The sequence below is a fragment of the Aotus nancymaae genome, unplaced genomic scaffold (genome assembly GCF_030222135.1).
Source record: "Aotus nancymaae isolate 86718 unplaced genomic scaffold, 86718_ANA_hifiasm-v0.15.2.pri h1tg000032l_0, whole genome shotgun sequence".
Classification (NCBI taxonomy): domain Eukaryota; kingdom Metazoa; phylum Chordata; class Mammalia; order Primates; family Aotidae; genus Aotus; species Aotus nancymaae.
The window spans coordinates 12,245,211-12,266,524 of record NW_026988445.1 but is presented as its reverse complement, the minus strand read 5'-3'; the positions used below and the strand labels follow the sequence as shown (position 1 = coordinate 12,266,524).

The following is a 21,314-nucleotide window of genomic DNA, read 5'->3' as shown; positions in this document are numbered from 1 at the left end:
ACTTTGCTAATTATGAGCGAGCAACTCCTGGCGGGGATGCAGCAGGGCATATTAAGTGGTGCAGGTAGGGCTGAGGAGGGGCCTCCACCCCTGGCTCAGTGTGAAGCAGGGACGTGAAATTGAGCACCTCAGCTCAGCACAGGCTAGATGCAGGGTAACTGGGCGGGGGAGGGGGAACTCTCAGGAAGAGGAGGGAGTTGGGAGGCAGGGACTTATGCTCCATGGGGGACAGTAAGAAGAAAAGGGAGGGAAGAGCTAGGTTTCGCTTTACCATTTATCCTCTGGAATTTGGGTCTGCACTGACTGGGGGACACCAAACTGGCAAAAAACCTTTCTCCTTATTCTTAATTCACACAACTGCTGTTCCTTCCAAGTGAGCACGTGCTCTGCTAAAGTCCTGCAAAGCCCTTATCCAAGTGGACTCTGTGAAAGCTGCAGGCTCAGGACAAACACGTGCCGTGGAAGCATGTTGCACTGCCTCCACAGCCATGGGATGTTGGCATGAGAAGTGCAGATTTTACTAAGGGGCGGTGGGCACTCATCCCCTTGCAGGGAAACGTGTTCAGGGCCACAGGTCTCGTAAATCCATCCTCCCGGCCAGACCACAGCTGCTCCTCATCAAGCTGAGAAGGAAGAGAAATAAGATGTTTTTCCACGGCTCACATGGATAACACATCAAAGAGTCTGTGGCACCAAGAAGATAATCTTGACTTTAGAGAAAATCTTGCTTTCCCTGAATACAGGTGAGATGACAAGCTAAAAAATTAAACCAAAGAGCCCAAGCAGTGATTATCTGGCTTTTTTTTTTTTTTTGGTCACCTACATTCATGCCACACTTCTACGCCAGTCTGATTTCCTCTGGAGAATTCGCCCACTTTGAGTGCAGTCCTGGTGGGGGCATAATCCAGGGGCCTGCCCATCCACTGGAGAGATTAAAAGCATGCCTGGAGACCCTGCCATACTTCTGGTTCCCACTGGGTACGACCAACAGAGAGCACTCACCCCAGCTCAGCCTTAGAAGTTCAGAGTGATTCAAGGACAAGGATCTAAATCTGGCTATTCTGTTGTTTCAAGCCTTGTTTTCTGGACTTTCCATCCATTTTATAAGTACTCCAGTTCCCCTCCCATAAATCCCTTTTTTGGTTACGATGACCAGAACTGATTTCTAAGAATCTTAACTGACAGGCCTGGTGGCTCACGCCTGTAAGCCCAGCACTTTGGGAAGTTGAGGCGGATGGATAACTTGAGCCCAGGAGGTCAAGATCAGTATGGGCAACATGGCAAATCCCCATCTCTACAAAAAATACAAAAATTAGCTGGGTATGTTGGTGGGCGCCTGTGGTCCCAGCTACTTGGCAGGCTGAGATGGGAGAATCACTTGAACCCGGGAGGCAGAAGTTGCAGTGAACAGAGATCGCACCACTGCATTCCAGACTGGGCAACAGAGAAAGACCCTGTCACACACATGCACAAAAAAATCTTAACTGATACATTCTTTACTGAGAAACCTGACACCTCATACCCAGGAAGCCCATCAAGAGACAAACCACGGCGGGAGAAAGATAAAAAATAAGGGGCAGGGAGCAAGCAGCGGAGAAACACAGCATTTGGGGACTGGGTCGGATCTTAGAGATCACTTCATCCATCTCCTTCATTTAACATGCAAAGAAACAAAAGGTCCAGGGGATGCAGGGAGCTTTGCTAAGACAGACAGGTTTGCTAAGGAGCGCCCTCAGCAGCACCACTAGCCCCATTTGCTGCCAGCCCCTTTCTAGGGCACGACTTTTGGTACTAAAACTGCCAACCAATGAGAGAAAAGGATGTCAAAACTGAACACATTTTCCTCCAGTCAGCACATATGCTTGGCTGGCCTCGGCTCAATTCCCTATCACTCTCCAGAACCTGCAAGAAAAACTATCCCAGGGTAAGTTATGGTCTCGTAATGACTGAGCGGCTTGAAGTCCCACAGCATCTGGGCCAATTCCCAGCTCCAGATGATTCCACATGATCTGGGAGACCACCTCTCCTCACCACCCCATCCTGCCCTCATACACTGCATCCCAGTGGCTCTTGCAAATCTCTTCCCAGACCTACCCCATCCTCTTGTGAAACGACCACTGCAATTAGAACCCCATCAGACAAGGATTTCTGAGCTCCACCCAAAGGCCTGCTGATGACATAAGACAGTAACAATGAGATTCTGCTAGATTTCAGGCAGGCCCAAGGGGTCACTGTAGCAGAATATGGCCTGTATCATTTCCCAATGACCACAGTGAAAGGAAGCAGGATAATCTATGTATCTGTTCAGTACAGAATTTAGAAACTATTGACACCACGTGTTCTCTTCCACCCGGTCTGCCTACACCTGCTCTAAAGGTTCCCGGTTTGCAGTGGCCATGGGGAGACACAGAAGCTCGGCTATGTAGCTCCTCATCCACATGCACATGTGTTCAAACAGGACCTCTCTGCCTGTGCCCCACTCAAGAGTGGGTTATCTCAGACTTATGGACAAGGCAGCCCTTGTTTCCTGGCCCTGGACCTCCCAAGTCCTATTTCCTACTCTTTGCATGCCAGGGAACTACCTAATCATTTGACTATTTCCACAGCCACAACTCTGGAATGCAGTTACTAATTCTTTTTTCTTAAAAAGGTTCACAGAACACAGTGAAAATTTTTTTTAATCCAAGATACAAATGTCTCTATTATATAGGGGACCATCTGGGCTGCTACAGCTAAGCTGGCTGTGTTGCTATCAACTCTTTTTTTGGAGTTCATGAATCAGTTGCCAATAAGAAAAAAAAAGAAGTAGTTAGTGCCAAGACTCTGCTTTCCTCCCCTGCATTTCTCCCCAGCAGAAGAGCTTATCCCCAAGTCAAAATGGACCATGCGAACACAAAACAGAAAAGATACCTAAGACAGATGCTCTGGAAGCGTCAGCCCACGGTTCTAGACGCTGTGGAGGTAGGAGGTGGTGTCAGCTTACTTCCCAGCCCTAGGGCCCACCAGCTAGGCTACGTAATATTGTGTAGCCTCCATAGATCCAAGATATGTGCACAGAAGGAATAAAAGGAGGGCAAAAGAGAAAGAGAGAGAAAGAAGGGAAGGGGAAGAAGAGAGAAAAAGAAACAAAAGAAAGAATACCCAAGGCCTGGGAAACCCCTAATGCCAGAGACTCACCAACCACCACAGACTTCTGAACCAGCCAGACAGCCCAGAGAAGCTGCTGAGCAGTGGTGGGAGCTGAGTTCAAATGGGAAACCAAAACCTTGAAAGAACGTGAATGGGAAAGCTGATGAATGGAGAGGAACGCGCAGGTGGATTCACAGTGGCACGGCCTGCCATTCCTCCCTTGCTAGAATGAAAGGAGTCCAGTGAAAAGGGAATCATTGGGTCATTCTGTCATCCCATGTCCTGAGCATGAACCTTCGGTTTTTACAGACATTGCAAAGGATCAGAAATTACAGCTCCGTTCTGGCCAGACAGCATACCCAAGGGCAGATGCCACTCACCTCACTCACCTGAAGGCAGTTTCAGGCATTAATTACACTCACAAACAACCACAAAAACAGAGTTGGGAGCCTTTGGCCAGAAGCCTCTGGATGGTGAGAAGCAAACGATGGTTGAATAAATGTGTGTGATTAATTGTTCCCACTAAGGCATTCAGCCCAAAGAGTGCTAACTGCAAATGGGCACATAAGCATTCTCCACCTCCCACCCTTACCCCAGGAGGAAGAAGAAAGGAAAATTCTATCCCCACAAAATATATGGCAGGTAAGTGTGGGATGTGCATGGCTATGGAATTTTTTGTTGTGGTAGTAATTTTGTACATGTGTGAGAGAAACTACCTTTTTACAAAACTGGTTGTTTTTTAAATCACTTTTGTGACTCAAGGCAGCCTAAAGACATTAAAAAATAAAAATATCCCTCAAATTGTTTCCCAGTCACTGACAACCTACTTCATTTCCTTGTCCCCAACAGCCCCCAGCTTAGGGGCAAAAATGGAAGTGTAAGACTTCCGTTCAGTAAGCCCACCTGGTCCACACTCTCTCCTCCTCAACCAAGGAACTGCTAACCCTTTGCATTGATTTGAGAGCAGAAATGCAAATGAGGTTTTAATGAACAACAACAAAATAATTGGCAAGATGCCCTTTGTGCTTAATGGCAGGTGCATCTCTCAGTTCTCACACACCCAAAAACATTTGTACCCCGAAAATCACGGGAAACACTGCTCCTCTCTTCCTGGTGAAATCCTCTGGAAGAAACAACTGTGATCAAGAGGCAAACTCCCTGGCAAAGCCCAAGAGTTGTCGTCAATAAAATCTCTGTTTAAGGACCATTTATAACTTCTCACAACTAGAGCTTAACGCAAAGACTTGAATAAAGATTTTATAACTATTTTCTTCACTTATAAGACATAAAGTTTCCAAGAAATGTAGTAAAACAGACCAGATATTTAAGCAAATGCATGAACCTGGGTCCTGCTGTTGCTCCAGCCTAGAGAGGACAGAAGAGAGACAGCAACCATCAGGGGCCAGAGGGTCAAGGAAGAGCAGAGAGTCTGTGCAGCAAAGACTGAGACCAAGAGCTTCTGCCTGTAACATCACAGGAGCCACAAAAAATTAAACACTAAATATTTGATGCAGCAACTCCACATCTGAATATATACACAAGAGAACTAGAGGCAGGAATTCAAGCCCCCTGATATTCGTACACCCACATTCATAGCAGCATTATCCACTATAGCCGAAAGGTGGAAGCAACCCAGTGTTCATCCACAAAGGGGTGAACAAAATGTGGTCTATCCATACAACGGAACTGTCAACAGAGAGAGTCAAACTCAGTAAAATATTTGAAGAGATTTATTCTGAGGCAAATATGAGTGACCATGGCCCATGACACAGCCCGCAGGAGATCCTGAGAACACGAGCCCAAGGTGGGTCAGGGTGCAATTTGGTTTTATACATTTTAGGGAGACATGAGATATCAATCAAATATATTTAAGATATACATTGCAGCCAGGGGCGGTGGCTCACGCATATAATCCCAGCACTTTGGGAGGCCAATGTGGGCAGATCACAAAGTCAGAGTTCAAGACCAGCCTGGTCAACATGGTGAGACCTTGTTTCTACTAAAAATACAAAAAAAAAAAAAAAATTAGCCAGGTGTCAGCACTTTGAAAGGCTGAGGCAGACGGACCATGAGGTCAAGAGATCAAGACCATCCTGGCCAACATGGTAAAACCCCATCTCTACTAAAAATACAAAAATTAGCTGGGCATGGTGGCGCATGCCTGTAGTCCCAGCTACTCAGGAGACTGAGGCAGGAGAACTGCCTGAACCCAGGAGGCAGAGACTGCAGTGAGCCAAGATCACAGTCCTGCACTCCAGCCTGGTGACAGAGCAAGACTCCATCTAAGAAAAAAGAAATGGTCGGGCATGGTGGCACATGCCTATAATCCCAGCTACTCAGGAAGCTGAGGCGGGAGAACCTCTTGAATCCAGGAGGTGGAGGTTGCAGTGAGCCGAGACTGGGTCACTGCACTCCAGCCTGGGCGACAAGGCAAGACTGTCTCAGGGAGAAAAAAAAAAAAGATATACATTGCTTCAGTCCAGAAAGGTGGGACAATTCAAAGTGGGGGTGACAGGTGGTTGGGGGATGTTCCAGGTTGGTAGATTTAATTTATTTCTGGTTGTCAATTGATGCAAAAAGTTATTATGAATAGAAAGGAATGTCTGGGTTAGGATAAGCGGTTGTAGGGACCAAAATCTGATCATGCAGATGAAGCCTCCAGGTAGCAGGCTTCAGAGAGAAGAGATGGTAAATATTGCTTGTCAGATATAAGGTCTGTGTTGATGGTAAATGCTAGTTGGTGTTCCCTGAATTCCAAAAGGGAAGAGGGCATGACACATGACCAACCCTCCCTTCCCGTCATGACCTAAACCAGTCTTTCAGGTTAACTTTCAAGTGCCCTGGCCAAGGAGGGAGCCCATTCAGATGCTTGGGGTGGAGGACTTCGAGTTTTATTTTTGGTTTAACCTTAAAAAGGAGAGAAATTCTGACACATGCTACAATATGATGAAGCTGGAAGACATTATGCTGAGTGAAATAAGCCAGTCACAGGAGGACAAATACTGTATAATTCCACTATATGGAGTATCTAGAGTAGATCAATTTAAAAAGACAAAGTAGAATGGTGGTGGTCAAGGGCTTGGGGAGGAGAAAATGGGGAGTTATTATTTAATGGGCACAGAGTTTCTGTTTGGGAAGGGAAAAATTTCTGGAGATGGATGGTGGTGATGGTTATACAATGACATGAATGTACTTAATGCCATTAAGCTGTACACTTAAACACAGTTTGAAAAAAGCAAATGTCATATATATTTTACAATTAAAAAAATTTTTTTAAGTTAAGGAAGCCAGATTGAGCCCCGAGTAGAAACTGCAGGGTAGGGTGAGGTCCCTTTTGCTCTCAGGTACCCAGGGGAATACAGAGACAGCTGAGCAAAGCGTAGAAGCAGGATAGAACTAGAGAAAATGGATAACTTGACAAGATGGGCCGAGTCTAGACCTGGGCTAGACTATTAAACGATAGAGTCTGGGCAGAAATACCCAGTTTGATTCAATATACAGTTAGTGTCTATACAGGTTCCAGAGGCAGAGGTAAAAGAGACAGCCGCTGCCCTCCATTTGCTGACCAGCAACAGGGCCCTATCAATCCTTCGGCTGGAGTCATCCAATTGTTCTTTCAAGACAATGGCCTCCGAGACTCACATGGTAACAAAAGGTTCTGTTCTCAGAGCCCTTGTCCCAGGCACAAGTGCCAAGGCCCATGGTGGCAATGGCAGAAAGCGGGCAGTCCCTGGAGAGAGAAGCCATTCCCTCCAACAATGGCCCCCAGGCCTCTGAGCCTCATTAACAGACTGACTCATGGGTGTCAGAGACAGCACTGCATTGACTCCCCTTCCAGAGTCGCAGGGCAGATTGCAGGAGCAGTCCTCAGTCCCCACAGGTCAGCAGTGCACACAGGACCCACTGCACACTGCCAGACAGACCATCCTAGCCAGAGATGGCTCCTGCAGCCAGCCACCACTGTCTTCAAAGTCACAGGCTCCCTCTTTTCTTCAAAAGAACAAGACTCATAAGTTTCTGGGTTCATAAGCCAGAATGAGGCTACCAAAGGGGTGACTTTTTTCTGCTTCCATGGACAGTCTGAGAGCCACCATCAGTCATGTGCTCAACACACATCCGCCATGTCCTCCTAAGTCCCGTGAACACATAAATTGCACACTAAAGGCCCTGCTCTCCATCCGCCCCTGCTTCACTTAGAAAGCCCAGCACAGGTACACAGAAGTGTGTAAGAACACAGGTTTGTACCTGGAGAAGAACAAACGAGACGCACAAGTTTGTCAGGTTGCAGGAGCCTGTGGTAGGTTGGAGTGAGCGGGGTTGCTGATAATGAGACCCAGTCTTGTCAGTGACAGCACATGGAAAACTTAGATCCAAGAGGGAAGAAGCCTCTGCTTGTAGAAAGATGAATAAACAGACATATCTGGGGTGCAATAAAGTCTACCTGTGGGTTGGGGATGTGAGATGGGGAGTTGAGGGAGACTGCCTGGAGAGGCAGGTAGGTAAATGCTATGTTGTAACAAGCTTCCAACCCCAAATAGAGGGGTTTGGATGTTATCCTCCAGGCAGTTTACACTGATCTCATCAGATTCCAAGATTACTCTTCAATCCCCATGCCCTAGAGCAGGGACCATGGTTTTTGTTTTGTTTTGTTTTGTTTTGTTTTGATGGAGTCTTGCTCCCTCGCCAGGCTGGAGTGCAGTGGCGCAATCTCGGCTCACTGCAACCTCCACCTCCAAGGTTCAAGCGATTCTCCTGCCTCAGTCTCCAAAGTATCTGGGATTATAGGTGTCTGCCACCAAACCCAGCTAATTTTTTGTATTTTTAGTAGAGACAGGGTTTCACTATGTTGGCCATACTGGTCTCGAACTCCTGACCTCATGATCTACCCGCCTCAGCTTCCCAAAGCACTGGGATTGGCAGGGATTATCTTAACCAAGATTCTCAAGTCTTTTAATGCCTAGGACACACTGTGTACACAGAAACAGTGGTGGCCCCATTACAGTCTATCAGCCTAATCTTTAGCTCTATTTTTTTAGTTTTTTTATTTGGGCTTTATTTTAACATATGTAAGACTGTCTCGTGTTTGCCAAATTAAAAATATTTGTGAGTGTGATTATTAAGCCCTGGATTTGTATTCAGAAACAATTGAGGATCTAGTTATGCAGTTAGAGTTTTCAGTGACCTTTCTGGGAGTTAAGCAGATTCCAAGCACCACTAAGACATGCAGGCAAGCCTCAGCTACCCTGTTAAGACACAGACACCCTGGCTGTGAATGAGGCCCAACAGCAAGCACTTCCAACCCTGTAGATCTGAGTTGGTCACTCATGCACGTGACCTCACTATTTGTGGCAGGACCAATTTAATGCTTCTTCTCTAGATTAAAACAATTTAGCTTATTTTTCTAAAGACGCTCCAGGTTCTAGAAGGGAAGCAACTCAGAAGCAATGTGAATGGCAAGGATTTCAGCCTGGAATTTAATACCTGCTTTATCTAACCCACAAGGGGACTATCTACACCTAGTTGTCAAAGGATGGAAGAAACGTGTATTTCACAATCTATGATTTAAAAAATGGGTGCCATGCAATACCAGTGGGACCGCTATCTTGAAGCATAAAATCAGCATATGCGATGTTGGAGAGACAAGCATGCAGCCCCCTGCATCAGCCTGGACATCATCCTCTGCTTTGGGGCATTACACATGGACTGTATGTTGGAAAGACAAGCATGCAGCCCCCTGCATCAGCCTCAACACCATCCTCTGCTTTGGGGCATTACACATGGACTGTATGTTGGAAAGACAAGCATGCAGCCCCCTGCATCAGCCTGGACATCATCCTCTGCTTTGGGGCATTACACATGGACTGTGGGCTGCAGTCACCATCTGACAGCCCTTTCCTGTCACAGCCCTTCTTCTTTGGTGTCTGTCGTTCACAGCCTGTCCCCAGCAGTGTCCTCCACACCTTCAACCACCCTGATCTATCCCATCTAGCATCTCCCCTGCACCTAATTCTGGACTGAAGCTCAGTTAGCCTCCCTCACACAGAGAGCACCACCTAGCCTAGGATTCCATGGGCCTCCAGCAGAGCCAAAAATGTGCATCTTTAATAAGCATCCAGATGATTGTCATAACCAGGAAAGTCTGGGAAAGTATTCATTGAGGAGGAGTCTGTCAAGCTTAAGTTGGCTATAATAAATTATCCAGATACTGAATTTATTTATCAGCCATCACTGAGTTCCCACCACGCTGCCCCATGCTGGACACTGAGGCCACAAGTGAGGGCAACCGTTTCTGCCCTCCAGAAGCTTACAGTCAAAGCACAGAGACAAATACAGCAATGGGACTCAGACCTGGGGACGGGGCAAAGGACAAGTGGGCTCAGATCGCCAGGGAGAATGGGGCTTCCTAGAGGACAGAGGCTGGAGCAGAGCCAGTCAGGTGAAGAATGAAGTGGGGAACAGCATTCCAGGGAGACAGAACAGCCCATTTGGAAATCGCAAGAAGGCGAGGATATCTGGAACACAGAAAACGTAAAGTGTGTTGAAACAGTTAACTGGGACCTGGTCCTGCCAGTGCTCTAAACTTTGACAGTGAGAGAAACCAGAAAAAGCTTTAGTCTAGGAATAACCTGGAAGGCTCCTTTCAGGTATTAGATCACTCTTGGTAACCATGTGTGGGGAGGATGATAACCAAGGAGCGTTCATAACCACAGTGCTCTCAGAAACAGCCAACGAAGGCCTGAACCAACGCTGGGATGGGAGGCATGGAGGGGAGGGGACCTATGTGACTGGTGACTACGGAAGGAGCAGACGGGGTAGAGAGGGTCCTTGGGGTGGAGGCTGAACCCGCCAGGGCTGTGAGGAGTGAGAAGGGCATGAAGATAAGTTCATCTGGGACCCAACTGCAGGGTGTGGGGCCACCAGATGCATGGGTCAGTGTCAAGGGACAGGTCTGGGAGGCCAGAAAACTACCAACATGGAAAGGAAGGTGTAGAAAGAAGAACCCACAGGGGAGATGGAGGAGAAACAGGATCCCAGAAAAACAACATTTGAAACAGCTCTAAGGAAGATGCAGACAGCAGTCTCAAAGCCACAGAGAGGCCAAGATGAGCACTAAATGGTGCCCAGAGATTGACACAGGAGACCAGGGGTGTCCTCATCAAGTGCTGGGCCGAGAAGGTATGGAAGCAGAAGCCAGGTGGCTGGAAAAGAAACTATTGTCTTTGGAAAAGACGAAAGATATACAAACAGCAAAATGCTGACACTAGTTCTGAGTGGTGGATGCAGAGGGCTTTGTTTCATTAGTCTCCGTGGTTTCTCAGTGTCTGATGTAAGAATCCAAAGAGGCAACGGCAGACAGGATGTGGTGAGAGAAAACCAGTCTGCAAGGGAAGAGAGGCTGAGCAGCATCTAGAGGGCCTGGGGACCAAAGGCTTGTCTGCAACTCAGAGGCACCACGCCCTTTGAATCTGCCAGGGGGTGAGGGTGGGTGGATCTTTGAAGGGCAGTGGCTGAAGACACAGACACATGGGGAAAAGTGATAGAGTAATGTCCTCAGAGAACTAGGTATGGAGGAAGTTGAGGGAGAGACTCTGCGTCTGAGTCTGGAAAGGAAAGAGAAATCATCAATCAGAAGTCTGGGGAGGGAAAGGATCCTGAGGCATCCCTGTCTGATCATCTCTCTCTTCTCTGGGAGCTGGAATTAAAGTCATCTGCTCAGAGACAGTCGGGTTGGGGCAGTTTGGGGAGCTTCAGGGGGCTCTGAGAAAATGACCACAATCTAGAACAGTGTTGTGGAAGCTGAAGGAATGGACTCACATCCTGCTGATGAGTTAGGAGGCAATACGAGACCAGCTGAAATCAAACCGTGCATCTGCCTGGGCCCCAGCAGCTCCCAGGTGTCTGGGGTGAGAGAAGAGAGGGAAGAGAGTGGATTCCTGGGAGACTGAGGCATCCACTACAGGAGTGGCAAGAAACAGGGGACGCAGCAGTGGAGAGCGGCAGCAGGAGCTGAGCGGTGGATGATGAGTGGTGATGACACAGAGGAGGAATTATATCCCAGAGGGGCAGTGCGTTGAGAGAAGGAAAAGCCACAGCCAAAGGGGGGCCAAGAGTTCCTGGGGCAGCAGAGTGCGGGGATAAAGAACAGGGAGCTCACACTGCAGAGGCAGGTCCAAGGCAAGTCAGGATGCCCAGGGACCACAAAGATGGAAGTGGTCACTAGAGGGGAGGTCAGATAACCAACAGCACCCAGCGCCTTGCAGGACAGCAAGGACAGGACACTGAGCCAAGTCCTCGGTGGTGCCCAGAGGAGGGGCCCGTGGGAGTGAGTCAGATGATGGTGACAAGGAAGGGTGGCAAGGACATCATCCAGATAGCACATCTACAGAAGAATGAGGCCCCAGAGGAACCTGTTTGCAGACTTACTGGAAGAGAGACCCACAGCAGAAAACAAGTCCAGAGAGCAAAGAGCAGAGCCATGTGGATATACATAAGGGAAAGGCACCAGGTAGCCAAAAGGGCAAGAGTGAGGCAAGGGCCCGGCACGGCTTCTGAGTCAGTATAGGGGGGAGCTCCAATTGCCTGGCAAGGGCCTCATAACACTCACTGCCTTTAACGTTTGTTCTGGAACTCTGAAGTCAAAGGCAAGTTACTTTAGTGTCTCTAACATCCAACCCTGGTGAGGCCTTGAAACCTCATCAAACAATTGGGATTGGGGCTGGCGCCTGATTGTTTTAAGTGACCTGTGAACTGTGCATACTTCTCTCCTCTCCTCTCTAACGTGACTGTAGTGGAAATACAATGACAATGTAGGCTTTCTTTTTCAGGGGCAGTTATAGATAATGGCCAGCCTACATTGCCCGGTGGCATGCATCAACACAGACATCACACCTTCCAGAAGGTGTTCTCTCCAGGAATAGCCAGTGCTTCTCCCCAATCTGCTCCTCTGCAAAAAAACTACCTCCACTATCATCAATAAGGGCCCCATACTCCATGGCGATGGCCAGTTTTCTTTGCAATAATTAGTTTCCAAAGTTTCAAAGTGCCAGGGCATGTGGGAAAGTGCACATTGTCCAAACTGCCTAAGCAGCAGTTCTTAAGAAGCAGCCAGAAGCCAAATCAGAAATGAGTTACCATGTATATTAGTCTGTTCTCACTCTGCTAATAAAGACACATCCGAGGCTGGGTAATTTACAAAGAAAAGAGATCTAATGGGCTCACAGTTTAGCATGGCTGTGAGGAGGCCTCACAATTATGGAAGAAGGCGAAGGAGGAACAAAGGCACATCTTACATGGTGGCAGGCAAGAGAGTGTGTGCAGGAGAACTGCCCTTTATAAAACCATCAGATCTCATGAGACTTATTCACTATCATGAGAACAGCACAGAAAAAAACCCACCCCCTATGATTCAATTACCTCCCACCAGATCCTCCCCACAACACATGGAGATTATAGGAGCTACAATTCAAGACGAGATTTGGGTGTGGACTCAGCCAAACCATATCACTATGTCAACTGGAAATGCATTAAGCCAGAAGAAAACGAGAATTTGCCCTAGGAGTATTTACACTGAACATGCCAGGCACTGTTCTGGGCTCTGGAGAAACAATGGTAAAGTAGAAAACGTCCCTGCTCTCATGGAGCTCCCTTCCACTCCAGCTGTGGGGCAATGGACAGTGATAGAGGGAGGAGACAAGAGGGGGATGGGGCAGGCTGGAGCTGCGACATCCCGTCTGAAAATGAGATGCCACAATGGACAGGGGCATCACAAGCAGAACAAAAAGTGGAGACCAGGTAAGACCTGGCAACGAGTGAAGTGCCCTCATCTGAGTAGGCCAAAGTAGGGTCATAAAAAAGCAGGCTATTTATTGTCAATCCCAAGCATCCTACCATTACACATAAACCCATTTTTTGTTTCGGGATGGGTACTCTGAGAAACAGATATTTCCAGAGGCTGAGTCTGTGACAGGGTAGAACTGGCTAAAAGGCTCTACCATGAAGACATCTTCCCTAGCAAAACTGCCTCTCACTACATTATGTATGTCATCCCCGTCTGGGGCCATTTAAACCCTCAAACAGCAAATGCTGCTGTGAATCCAAAGAAATTTCAAGGTGTGATGGTGCATCAGTGCTTTCTAGGGAATTTTATTGGGAATTAATTTTATATGTAAATTGTCAAAACTCACAGTGACTCCAAATATAAACACTTCAAAAGCTAAAAACCTGAAATCCAGTAATGAATCTTTGATCTTTCCAAAGAATGGCTTCATCTGTGTTTATATAAATGAGACACGCTGCAAACAGGCTTAACCAAGCCAGAGCTGAGAAAGTTCTTGTGAATAAACACCGTTCATTTTACACTGGCTGGGAATATACATCACTTCACATCAAAAACCCTTTAGAACACTTTTTTCCTTCTAAACATTCATATGCAATTTTTTTCTTAGAAATGGGGTCTCACTGTGTTGCCCAGGCTGTTCTCAAACTCTTGGGCTCAAGTGATCCTCCTGCCTCGACCTCCCAAAGTGTTGGGATTACAGGCATTAGCCACTGAGCCCAGCCATATGCAGTTTTTAAAAATACACAAGAAATAATCTTTTATGGACAAGATTAGTGACGATTTTATTTAATTACAAATTATTGTATTTTCATAATTTCGGACAAGGAAACTATCAGTTTATAAAAGTCTAATTTTTAAAAATAGAATTTTCTTCTTTTAAAAAATGATATATAGTATGTCTTGAGTCTGGTTGCTGTTGCTGTTATAACTCCAATCAGAAATTCCAACTCTAAAATTTCATTTATATAGAGAAAGGTAATCCTTTGGATAGAAATTATCTAAGTTATGAATCCAAAAATAGTGACTACATTTAGAGAAAAGGCTTAGGCTTAAGAGTCTCACAAACCTAGCTCAAGTCCATGCATACCAGCTCCAACACATACAAGCTGTGCAAACTCAGGCAACCTTATAACCTCTCTGATCCAGTTTTTTAATCTGGGAAATTGTCAGTTGTGAGGACTAAAGGGCTGCTTGGGCAGTAAGAGGCCACGTGCTGAGGGTATGCAAAGCCACAGGAAAAAAAACTCAGTTTTCTTTGCTTCCTCCAATAAATGTACTCAGAGACAGTAGCTGATATAAAATAAATTGGTAACTTGAAATATTTTCATCTGAAAACAAATGCAGATAGATTTTCAAAGTGAAAAACAAGATTTGAAAGAAAGGCTGGGCACATCCATCCTTGCTCCCAGACATCCAGTGGGAAGAGGGGAAGGAAAACGACTGGACTGAGAGATTCTCTGTAAAGTACTTAAAACTTATCCTACAGCAGACCCCCAATACAGAGTAGCTACTATCATTACCCCAAGTAGGTACATACAATTCCATAAGAAAAGCATGCCATCTTCATATGTCTTTTTTTTTTTTTTTTTTTTGAGACGGAGTTTCGCTCGTTACCCAGGCTGGAGTGCAATGGCGCATTCTCGGCTCACCAAAACCTCCGCCTCCTGGGTTCAGGCAATTCTCCTGCCTCAGCCTCCTGAGTAGCTGGGATTACAGGCACGTGCCACCATGCCCAGCTAATTTTTTGTGTTAGTAGAGACGGGGTTTCACCATGTTGACCAGGATGGTCTCGATCTCTTGACCTCGTGATCCACACGCCTCAGCCTCCCAAAGTGCTGGGATTACAGGCTTGAGCCACCGCGCCCGGCCCCATCTTCATATCTTACAGCCTAGGCATGGCAGCATGGCAGGCATTTTAACTGCTATATGTTAAATGCCCAATTCATTATTTGGGGTATTGATATATATACCACACCATCGATATCCCTTGTCTAATCAAGAAGTACATAAGAAGTATAAGAAGCTGAAAAGAAGGCAAACAGTCTAACATAAATCCAAGTCTCCCCAATTTTGGTCAAAATAATTACTACCATGCAACTAACAATCAGACATACAAACTGTGCCCTGAAATCAGTGTGTCTCTGGTTTCCCGGTTCAGTGTTCAGGAACCAAATCAGTGTGATTGGGTTTGGGTTGTTTGATTTGGAGGGAAAGGGACAGAGAAGGAAAAGACTAGGAAAGGAGGGGCTGAGACTATGAAATTGTTACTGTAATTTAAATTCAAAATGCACAAATTCTTTTCATTATTAGAAATGAGAATCTTGCCACTTCTACGAGGAAACTGGATAGAACCTGAGTTGGGATTTGAATGCATTGCAGCTACCCCTAGATAAGGGGGTGAGCATTGAGAAACTGGAGGGCAGAGGCCAATGTTGGATCAGGAAACACCTGATTTTCATTCAAATGTCAACCAGCTGCACAAACCACTCAATTAAGCTGTTCTTGAATTATTAATTATCTTCCCCTGAAAGAGAGAAAATTATTCTTTGTGGTTACTTGCTCTGCTTCAGGGACCAGTTCAGAGAACTCCAGGCCTGATGGAGTTTGAGGGAGCTGTCCAGTACCTGACACCCGCTGGCCAAGGCAAAAACAGAAAAACAGCAAATGAAGTATTGCAGAAAAAAAAGAGAGCAGTTAGCCTTCTAGAATGTAAGTAACTCCTCAAATCCAAAGAAGCTGAGAAAGTGCCTTTAAAACACATTAGCAGAGGTTTGCCGCACTGCTCAGGCATGATCTGATCTGTATTCCTTTCTATTCTAAATTAGTAAGTTTCCTTTTCCCTTAAGAACTATCAACAACTTCAAGTCTCAGTTTGCTACCATGGATTAGACCCAGCCTCGCAGAGCAGAGAAGGGAGGGTTTAAAATCCCATTACTTCTAAACAGCAGGATTTGTTTTACCATCCCCCAAATATATATGTTTGAATTCCCTGTCAGCCCCGGATTCCTAAGTCTACTGATTGACGGATTTACACGATCTGAGAAATGGGGGAAAGCTTAGCGATCATCCAGGTCAATGTTCTCACTTTAGAGGTGTGGAAGGAACAAGGGTCTTTCTAAGGCTACATGGTCGAAAGCTGCCTCCCTCCCAGAACTTCCCCTCTCCTCCCTGTCAGAGCCTATAGCAGGAGCTGCTCTAGCTGCTTAGTTCTATTTTAAGACAAACTTTCACTCTGCAAACCACTTAAACGAAACACCGGCATCTCACCCACCCTGCAATTTTCTTCAAGTCTTCATTTTGGGTCATCCCCACTGTAAGAGAGTCTCTAATGCTCCCCAGAACCATGCCTCCAGGAATTCGTCTCCGGGTCCTTCCCTGTCACCTAGACGCTGGGCAGGGCAAGGCTGATAAAGGTGGAAAATTATGCACTGGGGTGCTCCTTCTAAAATATTTGGCTTTGGCCATTCTTCCCACCAGCCCTCTGAGGGTGAGGATAGGGCGCTTAAGAAGGAAGCCTTGAGAGTTGCGTGCACTCGCTAAATGTTGCACAGTCTTTGAGAGGACCAGGGTACTCAGTCCTGCGCTCGCTCTCTCTGTACTTCTCTTCCCCTATTCAGAAGTTTTCGCTCCTCTATTCTCACTCACACCTAAAGAGCTGGGATCCACGGCTGTCCTCCATTTGGCGTAGTCCCAGGAAGGTTGATAGGAAGTTTGCGAGGGCTGGGGACGCTGGAGGCCTAGCGGAGGTTCGCCACCCGCAGGGAGTCTTTAGGAGTCGACGTTCGGACGCCACGGGGGCAGAGGACACCGTCGTCGCCTCCACGGTCTCTTTTCGTGACTTTCCTCCACGGCCTTCACTAAGCCTGCCCTTCCCCAGGCTTCCTCGCCTTTCCCCCGCCGCCTTCCACTCCAACTCGCATCACCTGGTCTCCCTCCTCTCCACGGGCTCGGCCTGTCCCTACTTTTTATAAGGAGCTCCCGTTCTGTTTCCACTTTGTCTCCAATTATGTCTAAATGCAACCCACCACAGATGCTGACATTTTAAATGTTTAGTTGTTATAGCTACTTGACTAATCGCCGGGACCGACGGCGGCGCTTCTCCTTCGCCTCCCGCCGGCAGGAAAGGAGGGGGCGGAAGAGGAAGGGTTAGATGTGATTGCAGCCGCCACTCCCCGGGGCCCGGGACTCCCGGGCGGGCCCTGAAGAGGGTGTCCTACCCGGGCACCAGCGATCCCCCGCCTCTAGCCAGGATACCGAAGGCGCGCCCGGCGGCACGCGGCCTCGGGATGCAGCGAACTGCCTCCTGCTCCGGGACAAAGGTGCTGCACAAGGTCCAACCTCCTGGTCCGCGCACGCCCGCAAGGTGGAGAAAGTGGAGTGAAATCGGGGAAATGTGGAGACATTAGGACGAAAGAAAAGACCAAAACGGGTTACTCACGTGCCAGATGGCGAAGAAGATGAGCGCAGCGCACAGCACCAGAGACAGCATGTAGCAGAACGCAGCGAAAGTGAAGGCCATGGCCGGCAGACCCCAGTCCCACCACACACGCCAAGAAGCCCCTAGGAGCCCAATGCCTCCCTCGAGGACCGCACTCCCTCAAAGGAGCCTCGTCTGCACGCTCCTCCCGAGGCTAGTGCCCAGGAGGGCGCACGGCTAGCGGAACGACTCGAGGGTCTGCGAACAGGCGCTGGATTTCCGCGGGCTCGGGCGATTCCGTGGACCCGACTCTCCTGCGAAGGCAGGGAAACGTGTGTCGAGTGTCGTTGGCGGGAACTGTCCCCGAATCGAAGAAGAAACCAAATCAGCAGAGAACACCTGCAAGTTAGTGCCAAGCCGTGAGCCCCTCGAGACCAACACGGCGAGCGATGCAAGGGCTCCACGGAGGACCGAAGGAGGAGGTCCCGTCCGCCCCGGGAAGAGCTCTCTGCTTTCCGCCACTAAACCGCAGAGGAGAGACGAGCGCTCCGCTCCGGACCCTCCCGCGCCACCGGGGCGCAAACGTATAGTGTCCAGCGAGGTGCCCGGGCGGGCTCCGACTTCCTCCCAAACCCCAGAGCCGGCAGCGCTCTTTTCCGAGAGAAAGGGTCTTTAGGTAGCCAGGAGGAGGTAGGTCCAGTTGGTCCTGCGCCCCAGACGCGGCTTCCAGCGCAGCAGTGCGCTCCGACGCGCGCCCGGCCTCAACCGCGACCCCAGCCAGCCGGCTTCGGCAACCCAAGTGTCCCGGAAACTGGGGGTCAGAAGGGGGCGAGCACCGGCTCCACCTAGCCGGCCCGCTCCCGCCCGGATGCCTGCAGCGGCGGGTTTCAGGCCAGGCGCTGGAGCTCGCTCCACCTGCTGCTGCTGCTGATGATGATGATACCGCCGCCGCCTCTGCCACTGCGAGAACTGTATCGGCGCGACCCGGGATTCCCTCCTCTCGGCGCCCCGCCCTCAACTCCTGCTCCGCTGAGAGCGCCCTCCCTGGCGGGCGGAGACTGCAGGGCCGTGTGCCGGAGAAAGGTGGGTGGCGAAGCGCCGCTGGGCGCTTGGTGGCCGCTGTCGCTGCCACTGCAGCTGTGCGCGCCCGCCTCTCCGAGAAAACTTGAAGCCAGCAGTACTGGCAGGGCTGGAGGCCGAGCGGAGGTGGGGCGGGACCGGTTGGAGCAGGGACTCTTTAAACACGTGCGTCTGGAGGAGGTGGGAAGCTGCGGAAGGGTATGGTGTGTGCCTCGCACCTAAACGCGGCAGCTGCCCCTCCCGGTTCTTGCAGTTTCGCCTATCGGAGTGGGAAGTGTGGGGACTTGGGGCGTTGCCTAGTGTTGGTTGGGGATACAGTACAAGCCTTGGATCCCTAAGCTGCTTAGGTGGATTTTACCAAACTGTAGCATACTCAGTGCTTACGGCTGCGTTTACTGCTCTGCTCCCAGACCCTGCAAAATTCTCCATTAGCATCCTTCCGTCGCATCCTCCACCCTCCCCAGGCATCCGACCTTGGGATTAGGGAAACATGGACTTGGTGGTGGACTATGCTGGGCTGAAGAAGCAGTTACAGGGGCTCAGTGGTATTGGTGTTAGTCTAGTGGAATTGTCAAGAAGATGCTTTGGAGGTAGACCGTTTTCTAGCTGCAAGTTACCTAACCTCTTTAAACCTTAGTTTCCTTATCAGAAAAAAAACAAGAGTAGAATAAGTAAAAGACCTAGCACACAACCTGGCACCTGTAAGTACAGGGATTATTAACTGCACACTCTGTCCCAGTGGCCCAGCATCTTGGAAGTTCACCGTGCTTGCTTTTGCAAGAGATTCGGACACTGCAGTGAAAGAGGTCCAGTCATTCCAGATAGAACTTTGGTTTCAGGTTAAGTCCAGAAAGCAAGGAGAAATACCCTGAAAGATGACTGGCAAATCTGGGTGAAAGAATAGACCCACCTCATGGATTGGAGTGAATCTTAGAGTACCCGGTAACTTGCACAGGTTGGGAACTAGATAAATAACTATTGTTTGGTTCTGATTCTGGCATGCTAGCGTTCCTGTTCACAGATGTGATTCCGATGGCTTGAGAGCTGGAAGGAAGGAATTCCAGCAAGCTAGAAATACAGCTTTCTAGTGACAGAACTGGAATCCTGTCTTCAGACTGCTAATCCTGGGCTCTTTACTATGCCTAAACATTCCTGCAGCTGTTTGGCCACATCTTCAATTTATTTTTAAATTTTATTTATTTATTTATTTATTTATTTATTTATTTATTTGAGGTGGAGTCTTACTCTGTCACCAGGCTGGAGTGCAGTGGCACGATCTCGGCTCACTGCAACCTCCACCTCTTAGGTTCAAGCGATTCTCCTGCCTCAGCCTCCCGAGTAGCTGGGACTACAGGTGTGCACTACCATGCCCAGCTAATTTTTGTATTTTTAGTAGAGACGGGGTTTCACCATGTTGGCCAGGATAGTCTCCATCTCTTGACCTCGTGATCCACCTGCCTCGGCTTCCCAAGGTGCTGGGATTACAGGCATGAGCCACCATACCCAGCTCTTCAATTTATTTATTTGTTTGTTTGTTTGTTTGTTTGTTTATTTTAAGATAGAGTTTTGCTCTGTTGCCCAGGCTGGAGTGCAGTGGTGCTGTCATAGCTCACTGCAGCCTCAAACTCTTAGCTAGGATTACAGGCATGCACCACCACACCTAGATAATTTTTGTTCTGTTTGCAGACTCAAGTCTCAATATGTGGCCAGGCTGGTCTCAAACTCCTAGCCTCAAGCAGTCCTCCAGCTTTGGTCTCCCAAAGCACTGGAATTATAGGTGTGCACCACAGTGCCTGGCTTCACATCTCCGGTTTAGAAACTAGATGCCTTTCAGTGGGAAGTGGAGAAACTAGATCAAGCCTAGAGGCTTGCCTTTGGGTCAGGACTGGCTACATACTTTGGAGGGCCAAGTGCAAAATGAAAATGTGGAACTTTGTATTAGGCCATTCTTGCATTGCTATAAATATCTGGCCAGGCATCATGGCTCACACTTGTAATCTCAGCAGGGAGGCCAAGGTGGGCAGTTCACTCGAACTTAGGTGTTTGAGACCAGTGTGGACAACATGGCAGAAACCCCATCTCTACAAAAAATACAAAAATTAGCCGGGTGGAGTGGCATGTACCTGTAGTCCCAGCTTCTTGCAGGGCTGAGGTGAGAAGATTGCTTGACCCTAGGAGGTCAAGGGCACAGTGAACTGTGTTCATGCCACTCCAGCCTGGGCAACAGAGCCAGACCCTGTCTCAAAAAAAAAAAAAAAAAAACCCTGAGGCTGGGTAATTTATAAAGAAAAGAGGTTGAATTGGTTCACAGTTCTGCGAGTTGTACAAGCATGACACCAGCATCTGCTCAGCTTCTGGGGAGGCCTCAGGGGTGCTTTTATTCATAGTAGAAGGTGAAGCAGGAGCAGGCATGTCACATGGTAAAGCAAGAACAAGGCGGGGAAGTGCCATCTAAACAACCAGATCCTGCAAGAACACTCTTTATTGTGAGGACAGCACCAAGCCATGAAGATCCACCCCCATGACCCAAACACCTCCCACCAGGCCCCACCTCCAACACTGGGGATTATATTTCAACATGAGATTTGGCCAGGGACAAATATTTAAACTATATCAAGCTTCTTGTTTAAAAACTAATAATTTCAAGACAGCAAGAGCAGAGCATTAAGCCAAACAAGAGGCCCTTCTGAGCACAAGACCCTTGGCAACTGTAGAAGTTGCATGCCTACGAATTCCGCCCTGCTCTGGGTTATACCCTATGTTACTTTCTCTTTTACATAAGTATTTCTTCCAGTATAAATTGTCATTAAAGAAAATTTGGAGGCCAGGCGCAATGGCTCAAATCTGTAA

General features: G+C 48.2%; 1 protein-coding gene across 9 annotated transcripts in view; it reads right to left on the bottom strand.

The window, feature by feature from the left end:
• Window positions 1–21,314, bottom strand: part of CNIH3 (cornichon family AMPA receptor auxiliary protein 3) — a 296,652-nt gene that overhangs the window by 99,435 nt on the left and 175,903 nt on the right. Inside the window, exon 1 of one of the 9 annotated variants that reach the window (XM_012459770.3) lies at window positions 17,406–18,083. The exons of the other annotated variants lie outside the window; for them this stretch is intronic. Coding sequence (XP_012315193.1) covers window positions 17,406–17,486 — 81 coding nt within the window. The 5' untranslated portion in view covers window positions 17,487–18,083. Of the gene's footprint in view, window positions 1–17,405; window positions 18,084–21,314 lie in introns of those variants that run through there. 9 annotated transcript variants of the gene reach the window in all.